Here is a 20,781-nt window from a genome sequence, read left to right on the forward strand (position 1 = left end):
TCAGGCCCCTGGGCAGGTGCTGCGCTCCCTGGTTCAAATGCCAGGTGAGACGGGAACTTTACTGGGTCACTGCTGTGTGCCAGGCACTGTGCATCCTTAGGAGCTGTTGTATTTACCCGGAACTGGATCAGAGGATTGTAGGATGTAGAGATGGCCATCAGTGACCCCGTCTGCATGGGCATCCATGAACACAGTGCTTTTGTCTGCCAGCTCTAACATTTCTACTCTGGGGTCTGAACCACCTTTGTGAGATTTGTTCATTTTATATACAAGAAAAGTTTCCCAAAGTAGAAATAAGAAAATCCATTTGGATGTCCATCTTATACCTCTTTACAGAGGTCAAGTATAAAGAATGAGAACTTTCCAGGGAATGTGAGCTATTCTGGGATCATGGCTCTGGGTCTGAGCTGCTTTCCTCCTACAGGGTAGGGTGCTGGCAGCTCATGGGCTGACCTGCCTACTTTCACCACAAACCTGCCATCTGGCTCTGGGTCTGAAGCACCCAGGCCCGACCTGGCTGTGTGCTCCGTGCTCCATGCCCATCCCCTCAGCTCCCCACAGGCTCTATGGGGGAGCCCTTGTGTCTGACTTGGAGACCCCTCTGTTCACCAGCCAGCCTCCCAGGATGCCAGCCCCACTGAGCAACATGGATGAGTTAGGGAAGCTGAAGAACATGACGGTGGATGAGTGTTTCCAGGCTCGGAGCACAGTCCTCCAGGGGCAGCCCTTTGGGGGTGTCCCCACCGTGCTGTTCCTCAATATCGGCCTGTGGGTGGTGAGTCCTGGGCACTGCAGGGGTCAGACAGTGAGACCTCAGCGGGGTAGATGGTCAAATTTTCACAATTGATACTGGGGCGTCCCAATACTCCAAAAAGACACCAGCCACAATGATGCAAACTGCCAGAATGTCAGTCCTGCCCGGGGGGCCCAGGTGAGAGGCCCAGGGGACCTCGGAGAGAAGGGGCTGGAAGAACAGGCAGAATACCTGGGGTTCTTTTCTATGCATCATTGCCCAAAGGTCCACCAGGCTGGCACCAGGGGCCTCCCTTCTCCTTCCTCTTGCTGATGCTCAGGGTATCCACTCTGTGCCCAGAAGCTGCTGGCACAGAGTTGAAAGGGATGGCCCAGCCTGACAGAGCTCACCGTCTCTGGGGAGCTCCCTGGGGACCTCAGGGACAGGGTCTCCCCCTTGGGGATGCAGGAGGCTGGCCAAGGGACAGTCTCCCTTGGACTCTCCTGCCTCACATGGCTTTTCCTGGCCTGTAGCTCGTCCTTCTGATTTACTCCTTCCTCCGAAAAGCTGCCTGGGACTACGGGCGCCTGGCCCTGCTGATACACAATGACAGGTAAGGAGTGGGGCAGGGCGGGGTAGAGGGAAGACGCGGCTCTGCCTGGTCACAAGCTGCAGCAGGCATCTTGTCAGCCCGTGGCATCTCAGCACCTTACCCTGCCCCGCTCTGCCCTCCCTTAGGAGGAGATTGGGGCGGGGGGGGGCAGCCATCTCTGGGTAGCAGGCTACTCTTTCCTCTGGTCTCAGACTTTCTGCTGGATCCCATGGCTGGACTTGCAAGGTGTGCTGTGCACCTGGCGACAGGCGTGATTACTGCCTGTTCCCAGAGCCACGTGTTCAGCAGAGCAGCTGAGGCACACCCTCTGCAAGGCAGGGGCACATGGCAGCCTACTGCCCAGGCAGGGTCTGAGGACTCTTCTTTCCTTCTCTGCCTTCCGACCACCTTCCCTGGCTGGCAGCATGACCTCACTGATCTACGGGGAGCAAAGTGAGAAGACCTCTCCCTCGGAGATTTCACTGGAGATGGAGCGCAGGGACAAGGTGAGTGCTGGAAGTGGTCTGGGCCCTGGGGGGAGCCTTGGCTCTGAACACACAGCCATGGTGTCCCCAGGAAGGAGCAGGCTCAGACACTGAGGCTTTGCAGTCAGCCAGACTCAGCCACTTCCAGAAGTATGACCTTGGGCAAATTCCTCAGCCTGACCATCTGAAAGATGGGGCTGTTAGCCTGTACCTTCCTCCTAGGGTACCAGGTAAGTATTAACTGATTGTAACATCTATAATTTTTTTTTTATTTTAGAGATTATTTAAAAGTCATTTTTCTTTTCTCCTCCAACCTCCAACTCTTCTGACAGTCGTGATCCTGCCCTCATCCCCAGGCCTCACTCTCGAGCCAAGATTCACCTCCCATTTCACATAGAAGATTCAAGACCCCCACCAGCAGGGATTCCCTGCCCCTCTGGTTTCCCGTCCCCATATGATGAAGCCCAATCTGTCCCTCCTCTTTCCCGTGGAACACTAGTCCTCCCCCTGCACCTGTGCTCACCCTGGAGCCCCTGCTATCTGCCAGCCACTGGGCTGGGAACTGGGGATGGAGCAGAGAGCACAGGGGACCAGATCCTGCCTCTTGGCACCTTCTTCCAGGGTGGACACCCAGCAGATGATGTAGAATGGTAATGAGGAGGAGGGAGGCTGAGGGGAGGAGCTGCATAACAAGGGTTACAGGCCAGGGGTGGGCATGGTAGATAGGCCCTGAATGCAGGAAAGAGGAGGGCTAAGGAGCTCCCCACCCCTCCCACTCTCTCCTCAACCTCCTTCACTCGCCCAGATAGCCCCCAAGGTTGGTGGTCCTGCCACCAAATCCAACAGCCTTCCTCAGCTTGCAGCTCACCTGATCTCTGAGAACCACCTGGCCCCGTCAGACAAGCGTCTTCCCTTCCTGCTCAGGTGCTCCCGGGGGCTCTCTGGGTTTCTCTTCCACCTCTGGGTCTGTTCCTCCCCAGGTTCCCCACACCTGGAGCCCCCAGCTGATTTCAAGCCTTCCTTCCCTTCTCTCGGGCAGTGACACCCATGCTCCCCTCATTCAGACACTCCCTGATGCTACCTCCTCCTCTCCACCAGCTGTCCCAGGCTCTTCCCACTCCCCCTCCCCAGTGGCCCATCTCCAAGTCCCCACCCTTTATTCAGAGTTCATCTTGAGCACCACTTCCCCAGGGAGCCCTGACCACGCTGCCTGGTCCCAGATCCTGTGTTATATACTTACAGAAAGTACATTCCTTCTCTTCAACATGCTCAACCCTCACCTGCACAACCAATCCCCTAATCAGAGTAGGCCCAGAATTTGAATTTGGTCACCCCTGTCCCCCAGCATCCAGGCCAGCCTGTCCCATAATTAGCATCTGATACATATCTGTTAAATGTAGTAAGTCAGGAGAACCATGCTCTTTCCATATCTCCCCTTGAGAGACTGGGTCACTTACTTGGCAGGTTCTACCTGTACAAGTGCGGAGCCGCAGACAAGTGACTTCATCTCTTGGAGGCTTCCCTGGTAGAATGAGGACAGCAACACCTGCCTTGCGAGCTGGCTCTCAGGTTTATCTTTAGAAACATCACTTTGATTTGCTTTTTTCCACTTTTACAATGACAACAAGATCATTTTATTTTTAAAAACCTAAGAAGATAAATCATTGTGGCACCAGTGAGGAGGTCGAGCTGAAGAGAGAGTGCAGCAAGGTAGCCCCTGCGGCGTCCAGCCAGGATGGTGGGGCCATGGCCGTGCTGGGCAGAGTGGGCAAAGCGAATGCTCTCACCATAGTGCGCTGAGCAAGGCAGGGCTGGTATCTTACCTCAGGCGGTGGAGGTGGGGATGGCAGGAGACTGAGATAGGCCCAAGGACCTGACTGCTGTCACTGCCTCATCTGCTGAGCTGGCTGCCAGGAACTTGTGGCCATTTTCCACAGGGTCAGGGAGCAAAGGGGAGGAGGTGTCTGCCTCTCATGCTGCTGCTAGCTGCTGAGTCTTTGAGTGGTTTGCACCTTCAGAGCTACAAAGTATGCGGGGAGTGTGTGAGAGGGGTGGATCCACACGGGCTCCCACATCTGGGTAGTTTTCGTGGGCACATGGGCCACACTACTTCTGAGGACTTCTGCCCTTTCCTGAATGAGCTGCCCTGTGTATATTCTAGCACACACCTGTGCCCCTGTTGTGGAAGGGGCAGAAATGCATTCCCAGGAAGGTGCGTCCTCACCTGGGCATAACATGACGGGCCATCAAGAAACCTGCTGTTCCATTAATAAATCGGACCTCTGTTTGCCCAAGGTGGGCAGTGGAAAATGACTTTCCACGCAGGGAGGGGTGACAGGACCTCTCAGTTCAGCTCTTGCCCAGCGGGTCAACCCTCCCTGGGGATGTTCCCCATTGCTACAGCCACCACCATGTGGTCTCCCTTCATCTCTCTGACTGCATACCTGAGCATTTGTACTTAATATAGCTCTCCAGGACATAGCTGCAGAAATGGTGCCCCTGCTGTGAACACCCCCAACTGGCCATTTCCACTGTGAGCCACAGGGAAGGGGACTTAGAAGGTGGGCCTGCTGCCGAAAGAAGCAAGGGACTCCTGTTCCTTTTTTACCTGTCCTTGTTGCTTTGGGGAAGTGTCCTTCCTCCTGTCCATGTGGTTCTGGGGGACTGTCATTTAAGTGGGTGTGCCTGGTTCACAAAAGTAACAAGTGACCCAAATCGGGCCAGTCAAGAGTTGCAGCCTTATCCAAGGGTTTGCTAAGCCCCCCGGATTCCCATAAGGAAGCGTGCACCAGAGTAACTTACACAGCTACCAGCTCTGGCAGCTTTTAGAGCCACGGCCCCTACCGCCATCATGCACACCTTCCCAAGCTGACTCTTTCTCTAGCACCCCACCAACCTCCCCGTGACTACAGCTGCCTTTCCCCACCACCCAGAAACTAGACAGCAAGAGTCCAATAAAAAGGCATCTTCAACCGGGCAGGACTCTCAGATGCAAGAGAAGAAACCCAGCTCCAACTAGTTTTAAGACAAAAGGGTAATTTGTGGCTCAAGTTGGGGAAATTTCAGTGACTTCTTCAGGCATAGCTAGATCCAGGAAGTCCAGCAGTGCCACCAGGACCCCTCTCTCTGGTCCTTTCCATGCTGCGCTGACTTTTTCCTTAGACACGTTGTCTGCATATGGCCTCAAAGATGGTACTGGGCTACTCTGGGCTTCCTGGCATTTACTAAGGTGCAGGAACAAGAGACAAAAGAAGGGAGGAGACCCTCCTTTCCCCAGCACCCATCTCCGTCTTCTTAAGGGAATTTTAATGGGCCCCACTTTGGTCCTGTTCACAATGGCCCACCAATCCTGGAAGCAAACTCCTACTTGGTGAACAGCACACTGGATGTCCTCCATCCGGAGAGGGGGATCTCCCAGAGGGCAGCAACAAGGACAGAAGGAAGCAGCAGAGTCCACCCCAGAAGGAGTCCCTTCCCCTATGCTGTCCTAGGGCCGCCATCTAAGCCTCCTTCTGTAATAGGAAGGCAGAGATGTCCACTCATCTGCTGGGAAACATCCCCCTTAGTAGCCTCCAAGGTTCTAGACTGAGCCTTCAGGCTCTTTCCTGGAATGGAGGCCCCTCTGGACACTGCTGTAGCTACCTCGGGTGACCAACGGGCTGCCTGGGTTCCCAGGGCTGGTCAGGGCCAGCAGGGGCCTGAGTTTTCTCACATTTCTCTCCTTTCCCCCCAGGGCTTCTGTTCCTGGTTCTTCAACAGTCTGACCATGAAGTAAGTGCCTGAGCTCTGTGAGCCATGACAGTTGCCTGGGGCTTGGGGCTGGGGGTGTGGCATCTTCTGCCAGAATTAGCAGCCCCCATCCTGGGATGACGGGCCCAACCCTGACTCCCCCACCTACCACCTTGGCCTGGCATGGGCAGAGGACACTTTCCTGGGTGAAGTGGGAACTGGACATGGCCCTCCACCAGTGTTGTCTCTGCCACAGCCTTCGGGGAAGGACCCCTTTTACAAGCTGAGTTATTACTCACATGCTTGTAAAAATGGCTTCTTTGAATGCCACAGCGGGAAAAAGAAAGCCCCCATGTACTATTTCCTTGACTTCTGTGAACATCATTCATCATATTTGTTAAGAGAGGGAACAACAGCTTGGGGCAGAAGGACAGGCTTCCTCTCCTGGCCCAGACTGCAGAGGGACAACACTCACCTCCCTCGTTGTCTAGATCTCTCTGATGCCAGACCACATTTGGCAAGCAAGCGGGCCCCAAGTCACCTGTTTTCTCCTGATTGCCCAGCACTAGGCATACGCTTGTCAGAAGTCTGTCTTCCTGTTGCATGCGTGTACACATGCACACTCACAGGCACACTCGCCTATGGATGCAGGCGTGCACCTGGCTGACTCCACCTCAGAGCCCTGCAGAGCCCCTCCACCTTAGGGCTCTCCCTGAACATCCTCTGTCTGTCTGCCCTGCCTGCCCATCCTCCAACCCCTTGCCCCCACCCAAAGTCTCCTCAGGGAGGTCCTTCCATTGGAAAGCTACTATCTGGGAAGGCAGGAAGGCAGGACAAGGACATCATACTGTGTGTCCAGCTCCTCTTGAGAGTTAGTGTCATAGAAAATGGTAATGCATTTACTAGGCAGGGACTAGTCCACCACGGTCCTGTGCACAAACCCATATGTTGGAGAAACAAAGGTTAACAAGACACCTTGCATAGCTTTCCTGGTGGGGAGGCTGTTACTGCTGCATGAAGGGCCTTTGGGAAAGAGAAAAATGACTTCCAACTGCAGGGTGCAGGAAAGGTACAGTTTCAAGCCAGGCCTTTAAGGACAGGAAGGATTCAATGGGCACAGTGGGAAGGAGTAGGTAAGAGGTTGCTGCAGAGAGGAGGAGGGAGGGAGTGTCCAGAAGTGGTAAATCTGGTAAACCAGTGGTAGATCAGTGCCTAGACCCCTGGGTTAACGGGGAGCAGAAAAGATTGGTCTGGAAGCTGGGCTCTTGACCACTGTATGGAGAATCTTGGGCTTTGATCTAGAGACAGTAAGGAATTAATCGGCATATCTGAGCCAGAAACGCAGGATGATATCTGCAGATAGGCAGGAGTATGGGCTGAATAGCAGTTAGGGAAAGTCTGAACTCAAGGTGAGCAGCTAAGGAGGCTACTCCAATGATTGAAGTCGGAGGGCTGGTGACCTGACCTGGGGCTGTACCCAGAGAAACAATGGGAGGGGACAGATGGGAGGGAGATGGTAGGGCTCCAGTCAGTATGTCCAGACCTGGTTAAGAAAGAGGGAGAAATTGACATCTGGTTTCTGGGGAGGACAGACATGCCATTAGGTGGGAGAGGAAACAAAGTAATGAGATGTCTGGGCAAGAATGTGAGTTGACAAGGGGAGGGGAGAGGATGAGTGGAGGGAGAGAGGAGGTGGGATCACACCTACGGTGCATCTTACTAGGGTACATGTGAAATTTACTAAGTGTAGAATATAAATATCTTAACACGATAACTAAGAAAATGCCGTGAAGGCCATGTTAACCAGTTTGATGAAAACATTTCAAATTGTATATAAAATCAGCACATTGTACCCCATGATTGCATTAATGTACACCACTATGATTTAAAAACAAAAGAAAAAAAAAAAAAGAATGTGAGTTGACCAGCAAGCTATTGAAAAACAGGATTAAAGGCTCGGTGCCTGTGGCTCCAGCGCCACATACACCTGAGCTGGCGGGTTTGAATCCAGCCCACCAAACGACAATGATGGCTGCAACCGAAAAATAGCCAGGCATTGTGGCAGGCGCCTGTGATCCCAGATACTTGGGAAGCTGAGGCAGGAGACTCACTTGAGCCCAGGAGTTGGAAGTTGCTGTGAGCTATGATGCCATAGCACTCTACCCAGGGGGACAGCTTGAGGCTCTGTCTCCAAAAAAAAGCAAAACAGGATTAAAACCTAGTACAAAGGTCAGACAGAGCTAGAGATTTAGAGATGGGAGATGAGTGCACAGAGGTTGTAGTTGAAGTCATGGGAGTGGATGGTTGGTCCAAGGAGGGACGATCAGAAAAGGCCCAAGGGAGAACCTCACTGAGGCAGGAGGAAGAAGACCAGTCCTCTGGGGTATGGGATTCCTGAAGCCAGGCAAGGATGAGGCTGGGGAAGGCAGCTGCCTCCAGGGACACAGGGGTTGAGTGGAAGGAGAACTAAGGACAGGACACTAACTTTGGGGAGCTGGTTCTTCACTGGGACAGCAGGTCCAGGATGAGGAGATGTCCAAGAAGAGGAGGCAAAGAAGGAAGTCACCTTTCTTAAGAGGTGGGTGGGAGGAAGGGAGGTGAAGACATTGGCAGGAACTCAAGGAGAAACAGGTCAGGGAAAAGATGAAGGAGCGTCGAAGCTTGGGGAGTCGCTGGAAGGTCCCAGAGGGCACACTGTAGAGAATAGTGGAAAGAGGAAACCAGCCAGTGGCCAAGGTAGGACTTCCTGGCCTGGGAAGGAAATTCCGTGATCTTAGTGTGGCCCTCTGTTCTCTCCACCTGATTGGAGGCTCTGGAAGCTCCCCTGCCTCAGGTATGCTGTTTCCGTCCCAGCCTGCTGCGGGATGCCTCCTGTGTCCAGCACCCAGCCTTCATTTCAGTTCTCAGCCCTCCGACTCTTGGCATTTAATTCTCAAGTCCAGGACAGGAAATATTTTGGCTGCTTAAAGTAAAAAATAAGCAGGAGTTCTAAATACTTCCCTAAATGGGATTACTAAACCTTTTGAAGATGTCCTTTTTGTAGTTTTAAAATCTAAAATCATGGACTGAATGTTAAAAGTTGCTCACAACCTAGAAGCCTGACCAGAGGGGTGAGGGTAGGGAAACTGTGGTTACCACCAGGGCAGCAATGAGGCCCGCAAGGTGCTGGACATGAGTCAGTGCTGTGGAGATGGAGGCCACTGTCACCACTGTGCAAAATGTTTCAAACTGGCTAAATGCCAAGCAAAAGAGCAGCACAGCAAATGCTGTCTGGAACTATGTCACAGAGTAAAAGCAGCACAACTACAGGCAACTAAAGGAAATCAACCCAGATGCTTAGTAGTCATCATCGCAGGCTTGATGAGATTACAGATGAATGATTTCCTTCTCTTTGGTATTTTCCAGAGTTGCTATAAGCATGTGCTGCTTGTAGACTTTTTCAATTGAGGTATGACATACAGAAAAGTTCACAGAACATTAAGCGTGTAGCTCAGTGATCCCAAAGTGAACCCTATGCCAGTTCCATCCTGATCTAGAATCACAATACCACCAGCACCACAGAAGCCCCCCGGCTCCCTCCCCACTCCGTCTCTCCGCTCTTCAAAAGTAGCCTGTATTCTGATGTCCAACTCTGCAATTCAGTATTGCTTATTTTTGAATTTTATGTATGAAATTCTACAGTACGTGTCATCTTGTGGCTGGCATCTTTTAACTCACCGTTGTGTTTGTGAGTTAGCTATGTCATTCATTTTATGGCTGTTATTGTTTTATTTTATATATGTGCATGATCTGTCTCTCTTTCTTTCTCTCTCTCTCTCTATATATATATATATCTATATATATATATATATATCAGTTCTTATATCCATTTCACCTTTGATAGACATTCAGGTTGTTTCTAGTTTGAGGATGTTATAAGTAGTGCATCTAAGAGATTCTTACATGTCTCTTGATGCACATGTCATGCATTTCTGTTGGATATAAACCTAGGAGTGGTGTTACTAGGTCATAGGGTCGTCGTGTGTTGAATTTCAGTAGATAGTGCCGACCGTTCTCCAGCCTGGCTGGCCTAGTGCAGACATGAGAGCAGGAGAGCTCCCAGGGCCTCACACCATTGCCAACACTTGTTGCTGTCCACCTTTTTAGCTTTGGCCAATCTGGCAGTGTAGAGTGATGATCTCATTGTTCAGTTTAAGTAATTAAGTAACTTTTTAAAAACACGGTGTATCTTAATATCACTAGCACTTTGTCTGATGCCCGCACCACAGCAAGCACTCAAAATGTTTGAAAAAGTAATAAAAGGACGAACAAGTGCTATATTACAAGAGTGCCTCTGGGTTCCTAAGCGTGTATGTGTGACATAGCCTCTCTCTTTGATACATCTGGGAAATTCAGTGAAATTCACTTTAAACAGAGGCTCTGAGAAGAAGGATGATATTTTCCAAAAACTCAAAACTTGAGGTTGAGGGGATAACATTCCCTCCCTTTCCTCCATCTGCCCCTAGCATAAGCTGTGGCCACACTGGCTTCTGAAACCTGTCCCTGTTTGTGTGTCTTTTCCAGGGACAAGGATCTGGTCAACAAGTGTGGGGATGACGCGCGTATCTACGTCACATTCCAGTACCACCTCATCATCTTCATGCTCATCATCTGCATCCCCTCCCTGGGCGTTGTCCTGCCCATCAACTACACTGGGAATGTTCTGGGTAGGCAGAACTCAGCAGGCCCTGGGGCCTGGCCGTAAATACCTAAGAGCTGGGAGGGCTAGAAATTTGGATTTCAATCCGGTCTCTGGAAGCTTGTTGTTATGTGACCTTAGCCAAGCCAGGCCTGGTTGTCTGGTATAGAGACTAGAGATGACCCCACCATCACAAGTGTGACCCAAGGCCTGGTATATAGCAGGCATGTCATATTAATTCAGTTTGGAGCTCAGTTTTTATTTGTGTTCCTACATTGCTCCTGGCCTGGTGCTCAGGGAGGCCCTTTTGTGACACGTGACCCACTATACAGATTCCCAGACCTCCTGGGATGGACACAGTACCGTAAGAGCAGAATTTGTCTCATAGGGCACATGAGACAGCACCACTGGGGATGTCCTCCCTTTGGACAAGATAACATTGGGGATGAAGACTTGGCTTTAAAGACAGAAAAAACTTGGCTCCACACTTTTGCTCACATCTGCTCCGCAGAAGATACCTTTGCCCCAGATAACAAATCATTTAATCTTATATTTGGCGAGTCAGGTTTTCTAAGCCTTGGTTTCCTCACCTGTCTTGGGAACTGGAGACGATGTACAGAGCGTCTAGTTTACTGTCTGACACTGAGAAATGGCAGCTGCCAGTATTTCCCCTGGAATCACGAAGGTGGATGGATCTGTAGAAAGGCTATGCAGCAGGTGACACCCAGATTTACCATGATTCCTCAGGTTTCTACTTGTTTCAGCCAGAGGTGGCCCTTAAATAATTCAGTGTAGTACTTTGAACATCTGTGCCACCCAGTTCCACCACCAGAGTAAATATTGTGTGAGTTCTGTCTTTCTAATTCTCATCCTAAGAGCTGGTGAGATGCCTGAACCAACAGACTGACATACTTAGCCAGAAAGATTTACTCTGTTTGAATGAAGCAGGGTCACATTTTTGGAGTAATGATGTGTTGCTAACCTCATCAGTCTATGCACAGCCAGATAGCCAGTTCTTTCAACGAGCAATCACTGGGTGTTTATTATGTGCCAGTTATGGAGATATATACAAAGACTTGGTCTCATATTCCCACCAAGAGCCCCAGTCATCAACGCCAGGGCCTCTGAAGTTTTAGTTGGAAGCTGGGGACAAGCTCTGGGGCACCAGAAGGAAGAGCAGGATCTAGGAAAGCATCTCTAGACCCCACGTGTCACCCAGGAATCCTGAATTTTGGTGCCCCACAGCAATCAAAGAGCCAGGGTCAAGGTCGGCAACTTTCTTCTCTTTCAGAGTGGAGTAGTCACTTTGGTCGGACCACTATTGTCAATGTCCCCACAGAGTAGGTACCTGATCTTCTTACTTCCTGTTCCACTGGCTGGGGGCATTGGTGGGGAGCAAAGATCTACAGTGTCGGTTTGTAACTTGGGAACCACTTGGCTGATGAAAAAGGCCTGGTTTCCTTGGGAATCCAGGGCCTCGGTGGGATACCAGTGCTGCGTACTCTTTGTGCCTCTGGGGCATCATCGGTCATGAGTGGTACTGCCCAGACAGGCTACTCCTGAAGATGAGGAAGAATGGTCCTAGTTACTTAGTATGCCCAGCTCCCAAGAGGCAGAGTCCCTGCAGCGAGAGAGGTTTGAGATGTTGTTTCCCTGACCACCTGTAAGTTCAAGTCTGCCCTCACATAACTGAGTTACTTAATCATGCAGCTGGCAATACTCCCCCTTTGAAGCCACATCTGAGGGACCGAGAACTCAGAGCCTTGGATTCATGCCCACCTCTGCCATTACCTGGCCCTGGATCTGGGGCAGCCCACAGATGGGATCTGAGCATTGGTCCTCATCCATGTCCACAGTGGGGGAATAGCTGTTGGCCATGATCTCTAAGCCCATTCCCCTCATAGCCCAGGAACCAATGGGTTTCAGCATCAGCCAACCTAATTGGTGGCAATGTCAATTTGTACTGAGACAAATGTGGCCCCGCTGGTCCATGCTGAGGCCCACTAGATGTCTGAGCCAGGCTTGGCTGACTTCCTGACAAAGCTACAGAAGCAGTTCAAGTATGAGTAGCGGTTCACACACCCCTGCCAGGGCTATACCCCCACCTCCACCCCTCTGGCCTCCACTCACTCCCTGGGATATACCTTGGAGCAGAATGGCTTCACCAAAACTCCAAAATCAGGAGAACAGGGCCATGCATCCTCTCACCTCCCCTTTCAGCCGTCTCCTCCCCTGGGAGCTGCCACCCAGAGCAGCTACTGGCTGGCCTGAGTGCCCACACCTTACCAAGAGAAAGTGCATTCTAACAGAGCAGTAAAGAACCATGAATCCATCCTGGCAGGGAGCTAGAATGTTCCTTAGAGCCCATGTAATCTTATTCCTCTGTGGAAATGGGGGACCGAGGATCTGGCTACCTGGGAACACTATGGTGTGAGTCAGGCCTGGGCCAGGGAGTGGGGCCATTATTTTGAAGCAAGGTGGGCCTTGCTGTCTCTCATCAAGCCACAACAAATAAGATGGGCTCTATTTCTGAGCAGTATAATCCTGGTCAGATGCCTTGGGACAGCATCATGTGAGTCCAAAGCAGGGTTGGCAAACGTAGCACAGGTGCCACCACTATTCCCCCCCAGGGGAGGTGTAGTGAATTGTCTGGCCCTCCTCCCTCTGGGCCTGCATATGGCCCCAAGCCCCTCCTCACTTGGCCTGCTGGGGTTGGGGTGGGTGCTGAGCCACAGTGCCAGCACTGGCAGGATGACATAGTGGTGACAAGTCTAAGTACTTCAGCAGCTCTGGTTCACCTCCAGTGGCCCTGCCACTGTTAGGGGTGACCTTGAGCAGTCACCTGCCCACTCTGGCCCTCATTTCCCTGTGGGTAAAAGGAAGATAATCCAGTACTACCGTGCATGGCCGTGAGAGTCTAATGAGAATGTCCGTGTAGACACTCAGGCCCACCTTGGATCTGGCCCACAGTGAGCACTCAGTAAATGTCAGCCCTTATTAGCCAGGGTGGCCCCCCTAGCCACTCATGTTCCCGTCCAAGGCACCTGAGTCTGGACTCCAAGAGGATAGTCCTGGAGAGACTGCATGTGGTGTGGGACGGGGGTCCAGGAAGGCTGATGTGTTGGAGATGGGGGTCTGGGGAGACTGGTGTGCGGTGGGGTCTGGGGCTCTGCGTTCGGAGGGAGAACAGCCTCCCTGATGCTGCCACTCCTCCTCCTGGCAGGAGCAAGCTGCTCTGGCTGCACAGCCTCCTGTCTTTCCTGTACTTCATCACCAACTTCTTTTTCATGGGCCATCACACCTACGGGTTTTTTCCCAAGAAGAGCCAAAAGGTGAGTAAATGCACCCTGCCAGAGTGGCCCTTCCCAGTGGAGCCCCGTCCCGGCCAGGCCACCCAGCCCAGCCTTCCCAGCTGTCCACCTTGGTACATCCTGAGAGGTCCCTCTAGCTGGGTCAGCTCCTTTCTTCAGCCCTGGAGGACAATCACCTGCCCCCACATTTCCAGCCCCACCCCCATCCGCACTGAAACTTTCCAAACTGGTTGGCAAATAGCTGCTCCCCAAGTGCCCCCATCCTTTGTTTTTTGTTTTTTTTTAGAGACAGAGTCTCACTTTATCGCCCTTGGTAGAGTGCTGTGGCATCACAGCTCACAGCAACCTCTGACTCCTGGGCTTAGGCAATTCTCTTGCCTCAGCCTCCTGAGTAGCTGGGAGTACAGTCACCTGCCACAACGCCCAGCTATTTTTTGTTGCGGTTTGGCCGGGGCCGGGTTCAAACTCGCCACCTCAGTATATAGGGCCGGTGCCCTACTCATTGAATCACAGGCGCCGCCCGCCATCCTTGTACTTCTACTGCCCTGGCCCCTCTCTAAGGACCCCTGTACCTCCCACCATCCACAAACTAAGGAGTTAACAAGGCCCCAGGCCAGTGGGAGGCCACCTTCCTAAGTGGCCAGGGACCCCTGCTGAATGCCTGGCCTTGCCCACACCAACTGGGTCTATGCCTTACCCTTTTCTGCAATCTCCCCAGAGGCCAGTGACCCCCCATCCCACCCTGCAAACCCCACCGTCTCAGTGTGGGTGACCCCACCCCACCACTCAAGCAGACCTTGAGGCAGGGATTGGGTAGCATTCATATATTTGGGAGATGGTCTCAGAAAAGGACAGTGGGCAAGTAAGGAAGTGAGAGGGGAGGAGAAGGCAGCCAATACCTGGGAATACTGAGTGGCAGGCCCCTTGCCATCTCAGGCAGCTGGAGCCCAACCCCACCCGGAAATCTGGGGGTCAGCATAGAATACATGCTCCAGAATTTTTCCATCCTAGAGGGAAAGGGGTATTTTTCCATGAACTTCCTGTCCACCACTGGTTGGAGACTTCCTTTGGGGGCTTTAACTCTTCTAATTCAAGTTCTTACCCTGCACAAAAGCCAAACAAGGCCAGGAAAGAGCACTGAGCAGGGGCTCAGCAATTGTAGCAGGTGGCTGTCTTTGGTGTGCAGAGACAAATGCTCACAGTGGGCCCCGGCAGTGCCACCTGTCTGGCCTAGCACCCATGCTCTGGTAGGTAAGGGCAACAGTAGGGTGACCAGATGTCCCGCTTTTTAACAATTTGTCCCACGTCCTGCGGTGTTTTAAAAAAAGTCCTGATTTTTGGAAAGAATGCACGAACGGGTGGGAGAACAGTAAGGGACTATACGGTTTTCGGCTACCATGTGGCTATTTTGCCAGGATATGAGTTTTATATTATTTTTGTTAATTTTATAATGTTAAACTGTAATAATAACAAATAACTGTTGAGAAATGATTATCCAGAACTGCTTATCAAAGTTTGCATTGTTGTCAGGCCCCACCCCACCCCCCGTCAATAGTGTCCCGCTTTACCAATGTTAAAATCTGGTCACCTTAGGCAACAGTGACAGTGAGGATGATGTTCTTTGCTCCCATCCTTTCAAAGGTACGTTAGAGTAGGGTCAGCTCCTTGGAGGCCATCCATCCAAAAGGACTGATTCCCTTTAAGCCCACCCAGAGTGCAAATCCACATACCCTGAAAAGTGTCCCCAGTGCTTCAGCCTGCCAAGCATGGAGGCTTGGTCTCCCCGGACCAGTCTAGACTCAGCTACTTCAGTTTTCTTTATTGTTACCAGAGGCTTCTGCCAAGAGACCGAATCTTAGAGCACAGTTTACTAGACTATCATCTTGAACGTGATGGCTCAGAATAAAATACAACATTAAGTTTTGAGCAAGCTTCCCCATCTTCTCTCCAAAGTACCGCTCACCTCCCAACCAGCCTGGCCAGTCTAATCTAGTGATGTAACACTTTATGCCAGAACAGTGGGAGTTGCAGGGAGACTAAATATTGTTGTGGACAGCAAGTGGGTGTGAGCTGCCCTTTCCACTCATGGTACTCTGGTCCTCCACCCAGCCCTGTCCATGGCCTCCCAGCCCTCCTGCCCACAACCATCCATGGCAGGGGGGCCCATAGCAGGGGCACAGACAATCACAGAGGCACGGTTTGCTGACCTCAGAGCTGCCGGCTCAGCTGTCACACCACAGGCTGAGAGAGGCTGGTACATAGCTTACTCACAGGGAGGCACTGATTGGGCATCTGGCAGCCTGGTTGGCTAGGAACAGCAGCCCTAGCCCCCAGAAGACCCAGATATCTGGGATTCCTACACAAGCACAGTCTCCTTTCTCTGTTTACCCTTCCCACCCAGGTCACAAGGACATTAATGATCACCTATGTTCCCAAAGACATCCAAGATCCAGAAATCATCATGAGGCATTTTCAGTAAGTGAGTCAGGGTGGGCTAAAGCAGGGATCACCTCCTCCTGGCAGCCCTGCCTAGGTGCTGAGGCGGTAATGTGCGTCGGAATAGCAACGCCCCAGGTGGTGACTCTCCCTGGGCTCATAGATGAGGGAGGAGCGCCGGGGCTGGAGAGGGTTTCCTGCACATCATGGTGTGATGTGCGTGGTGCTGCTTCTCCTCTCCCCTGTTGCTCCCGAGTCCAGGGAGCCCCTAGACCACAGCTATTTACAGCAGATCGTCTGGAGACCTCTTTTGTGACCTGAAGTTCCTGTCCCCAGGGCCACCATCCACTGAGCTAATTATCTCTTTGTGAACAACTGTCTTCTGGGTTCCCCAGTAGTTGGAGCTCTGCCCCCGGGCCCTGTTCTGAATCATGTAGGATTTGGCAACTCTGAGATTATCAGGGTTTGAACCCTGAAGTCTGGCCTTAGGGGCAAGTGGGGACTCTCCCCTAGGCCATTGAGCTGCCCCACCTCGGAGCTGTCACAATGGGTAGAGAGGGTAGGGCAGCACATCCTGGACCCCACAGGCTGACTCAGCACCCATATTTGTGGCTGTAGCGAGGCCTATCCAGGGTGCATGGTGACCAGAGTCCACTTCTGCTATGACGTCAGGACCCTGATCGACTTAGATGATCTGAGGTGAGCCCACAGCAGGGCCTTCCAGGGTCTGGAGTGGGGGGTAGAAGTTGGGGGAGGATGGGTCTCTGCTGGCCCCTGACTAAAGGTCCCTCCCCCTCGCTTACTACTGGCAGGCGCCACGCCATGCGAGGCCGACTCTACTATACAGCCAGGGCCAAGAAGACCGGGAAAGTGATGATTAGGACCCATCCTTGCTCCCGCTTGTGCTTCTGCAAGTGCTGGCCCTGTTTCAAGGAGGTAACTGACATGGGCATGGGTGATGGAAAGAGAGGGGAGATGGCCTGGGGTTCTAGGCCCTGTGCTCTTCTCCACACCCCCGGGCCTCAGGCCTCATTCAGGTCTGCCCTGGGGCCCTGGCCCCTGGCTCCTCCCTCCCCTTCCACAGTGCCCTGCCTCCCTGCTGAGCATGCAGAGGAGACTCAGCCTTTCTGGGGGGTCACCTCCACAGCAGTCTGGGGAGACTGGGCTTAGATGGGGGACCAGACGGAAGGACCAACAAGAACACAGTTGGCTGCAGGAGGCTGTCAGGCCTCAGACTTCCAAAGAGATAGGACAGGAATATTTGAAGATGACCCTCCAACCATCTGACCACTATGTCTGGAGGGGGCCTCAAGACTTGGAATCAGGGCAGGACTAAATCCCATCCAGTCCAGAAAAAACGTCATTCCCCCCTCCTGAAAACCTACCTTATCACCTCTCTCATGTGTACCCCAAGTCTGAAAGCACCCCCTTACCCTTGGCTATGCCTCACTTTCCCTAGATCTAAGGGTGGGGAGCAACTTGCTTTTATTCTAGAGGTGGGACTTTGGAGCCCACTTAGGGTCTTGAGCTCTTTGCCAGGCTTCAAGGTCTCACACCCCCTGGGCTGCTGAGGAGAGAGGCACCCGTGTCCAGGGCTCTGGCCTCTCCAGCTCTGAGGGCACCTCTGGCCCTAGGTAGACGCAGAGCAGTACTACAGTGAGCTGGAGGAGCAGCTGACTGATGAGTTCAATGAAGAGCTCAACCGTGTCCTACTGAAGCGACTTGACCTGATCTTTGTCACCTTCCAGGATGCGAGTATGGCAAAGCGGTGAGTGCCAGGGCAGTGGCTTGCTGCCTCCATGGGTGGACCTCTGCTCACTATCCTTTCTCACCCCTCCTCCAAGGGGTGGAGGAGTGAGTCTCGCTCCGTATTGCCCTATTCCAACCTTCCCTCAGCCCTTCCATGCCCCCCAAGGGATGCCAGCCTCTGGCTCCCCAGTGAGATGGCTGATCAATTCCCCAGCTGCCAGGGCCAGCTGGTCCCTAGAGATGCCCAGCCCTGATCTCCTCACTCCCGTGTCGCTGCTCCAGCACAGAGGTGGTCAGAGTAGCCTTTGACCCTGTGCTTCGTCTTCCAGCCTGGATAAGGATGCTCTGTTTTCTCCCTGTTGCCTTCCTCTGCTGCTACGGGCCTCCCCCAGTTCAAAGGCCTCCGGCTCCTCTCTTCTCTGTCCAAGCCTCTAGCAGTCCCACCTCAATAGGGAGTGTATTAGGTCTACCCTGGAATGTTCTAGAAGGATCCTTAGGACTGAGCCAAAGTCCTAAGGGAGGGCTGAATCAGTCTCTTGAAGACTGTGGAGCCCTCCTCTCCCTGGGGCAGGCTGACCATGCACTTTGTCCTCACCCGGCCCAACTCTACCAAGGGATAGTGGAGCAGCCTAGATTTTAGTCACAGATAATGGTACTCAACTGTGCGAGTTATTTGCATTCAGACTTCATATCTGTCAAATTTGGTGACTGATATCTGCCCTGACCACCACCCAGAGGGTGTTCTATTTAATGTGTGTGTGTGTGTTGTATAAAGCAATACACCACATAACATAACAGTGTTCATTTTCAGAGACGTCATTTCCAGGTAGAGTAGACCTGAGGCTTAACCAGGGTATAATATGAGTTAGAAGGCCAAAGGCAGGGCTCCAGGGCCAGGGCCTGCCCCTCTTTACTGTGTCTCTAGGCCACTCAATGTAGTGATCCATGTGATTGAGACTATATTAATCACCAATTACTACATATGAAGAACTCAATAATTGGTAGTCACTGATACTAAAATGAGGCTAAGATTAGTCCCTCCTCCTCAATCTCAAAGAAAGAACATATCCGTGTCGTTAAGGAGGAAAGGCAGAGACTGAGAGCCATGTGGTACCCCTCCCTTTCCTGGGCAGCCTATGCACCCTTGAATGACCCTTCCCTCCATATTTGGGGCCTTAGGGACTATCCACCTGTAACATCCTGGGAGACATAGCCAAAGCTTCAAGAATCCCCAGGAAGGATATGTGCTCCCCCTGTGTGGGATGGCCGTAGCAGCCCTGGGACCCAGGCAGGAGACCTTCCTAAGCCCATCCTTGCATCCCCAGACCTCTGTCTCCTCCTCCTCTTCTGTCTCTGCAGCGTCCGGGATGATTACAAGTACATCCAGTGTGGCATGCACCCTCAGCAGTCCTCGGTGACTACCATCGTCAAGTCCCACTGCTGGAGGGTCACTGTTGCCCCACACCCCAAAGACATTGTCTGGTATGCCCCCTCTCCTTTGAGCAGGCAGCAAGATGGGGCCCCCCTCTCCCTGGACTGGACTGTGCCCAGTGCCGTCTAAATTCACAACCCCACTGGGCTGTGTCACTAACTCTCCTGAGCACTAGTCTCTACCTACCCCGAGCTCACTCCCATAAGCATGGAAGATGCCCAGTGCCTATGGAAAAGGGTTTTCCTAAAGAAAGAGCCCAGGCTCGGCGCCTGTGGCTCAAGTGGCTAAGATGCCAGCCACATACACCCAAGGTGGCGGGTTCAAATCCAGCCCTGGTCCGCCAAACAACAATGATGGCTGCAACCAAAAAATAGCCGGGTATTGTGGTGGGCACCTGTGGTCCTAGCTACTCGGGAGGCTGAGTCAGGAGACTCGCTTGAGCTCAGGAGTTGGAGGTTGCTGTGAGCTGTGATGCTACAGCACTCTACCCAGGGGGACAGCTTGAGGCTCCTGTCTCAAAAAAAAAAAGAAACAGCCCAGATCCATTTCTGGTTCACCTGTGCAATATATTTAGAGCCATTTCAAACTGCTGCACACAGGTTTGGGTCCAGGGACCTGAATTAGAGCAGGGAAGCCTGGATCCACAGCTGGCATGCAGGAGATCGCGTCGGGCTCTCTAACACCTGTCTCTTTGTGTGCCTCCCACCCATCCCAGGAAACACCTGTCTGTCCGCCGCTTCTTTTGGTGGGCCCGCTTTATTGCAATCAACACCTTCCTCTTCTTCCTCTTCTTCTTCCTCACCACGCCTGCTATCATCATAAACACCATCGACATGTACAACGTCACCCGCCCCATCGAGAACCTGCAGGTGCCTCCTCTGCTCAGGCCAGGTCTGGGGGCCCCAGGGAGATCAAGGAAAAACTCAGGCGAGGATGGGCTGGGGGACCCAGATACCCCAGCACTGTGGAGGTGGCAGTGGTGTAAATGGTGGGGCAGAGCGTTCATCTGAAGGGATAAAGGTGGGTCATCGCCCATCTCAGTGATGGGGCTGGAGAGGAAAGGAAATGAGGGAGCTGTAGATGGTTCCTGGGGTGAGTTTGGGGGAATGGGTGGCCTGGTCAGCATGGGCTCAGGTGGGGTCATCGTAGGCTGGCTAGAAGTATGGAGAGTGTGGCCAGTGTGAACAGCTTCATTCTCCACAAGTTCTCTAGGGCGAGAAGTTTCTTGGTTTGAGTGGTAGGGTTGAGGGTGAGGAGAGTGAGCTAAGTCCCCACACAGCCCTGTAAGGGAAGTGGGACTCTAGACCTGTCGCTACCTCCCCCATGTTTAGACACCTCCTCTCGAGACTGGGAGCCCTCGGCCCCTCCAGAGCCATCCCTGAAGGTGGAGGGCACCTCTTCCTGACAGTGCAGCTCAGAGGAAGCATTGGCCCATTTTCCAATTCTGTAGCTTCAAGGCCATTACAAGGAACCGAGAACGCTCTTCCTTCTACACTATCCCCATCACCATTCCCAGAAACACACACACACTCGCACACAACGGCAAGCAACACTACTGCTGCTGACTTTTTGTCCTCTTAGGCCCCCAGCAACATGCATCCTGGGAGTGCCACAGCCTTCCCTGAGGACTCTCCTC

At 52.6% G+C, this 20,781-nt stretch overlaps 1 protein-coding gene across 6 annotated transcripts in view; it reads left to right on the forward strand.

Annotated features, from left to right (window-relative positions):
* The window catches only part of TMEM63C (transmembrane protein 63C), a 51,121-nt gene that overhangs the window by 3,096 nt on the left and 27,244 nt on the right, over positions 1 to 20,781 (forward strand). For 5 of the 6 annotated variants that reach the window (XR_002772519.1, XR_002772520.1, XM_012803515.2 and 2 more), the window contains exons 2-14: positions 613 to 775; positions 1,267 to 1,346; positions 1,750 to 1,831; positions 5,544 to 5,581; positions 10,103 to 10,245; positions 11,509 to 11,557; positions 13,441 to 13,549; positions 15,930 to 16,003; positions 16,583 to 16,663; positions 16,777 to 16,900; positions 17,599 to 17,732; positions 19,073 to 19,195; positions 19,861 to 20,014. Coding sequence is in view for 4 of the 6 variants with exons in the window: in XM_012803515.2 (XP_012658969.1) it covers positions 626 to 775; positions 1,267 to 1,346; positions 1,750 to 1,831; positions 5,544 to 5,581; positions 10,103 to 10,245; positions 11,509 to 11,557; positions 13,441 to 13,549; positions 15,930 to 16,003; positions 16,583 to 16,663; positions 16,777 to 16,900; positions 17,599 to 17,732; positions 19,073 to 19,195; positions 19,861 to 20,014 (1,341 nt within the window). In the remaining 2 variants the exon portion in view is untranslated. Of the gene's footprint in view, positions 1 to 6; positions 45 to 612; positions 776 to 1,266; positions 1,347 to 1,749; positions 1,832 to 5,543; positions 5,582 to 10,102; positions 10,246 to 11,508; positions 11,558 to 13,440; positions 13,550 to 15,929; positions 16,004 to 16,582; positions 16,664 to 16,776; positions 16,901 to 17,598; positions 17,733 to 19,072; positions 19,196 to 19,860; positions 20,015 to 20,781 lie in introns of those variants that run through there. The other variant, XM_012803516.2, reaches the window with a different exon arrangement.

Source organism: Otolemur garnettii, unplaced genomic scaffold (assembly GCF_000181295.1).
Source record: "Otolemur garnettii isolate 467f Iridium unplaced genomic scaffold, OtoGar3 scaffold00020, whole genome shotgun sequence".
NCBI lineage: Eukaryota > Metazoa > Chordata > Mammalia > Primates > Galagidae > Otolemur > Otolemur garnettii.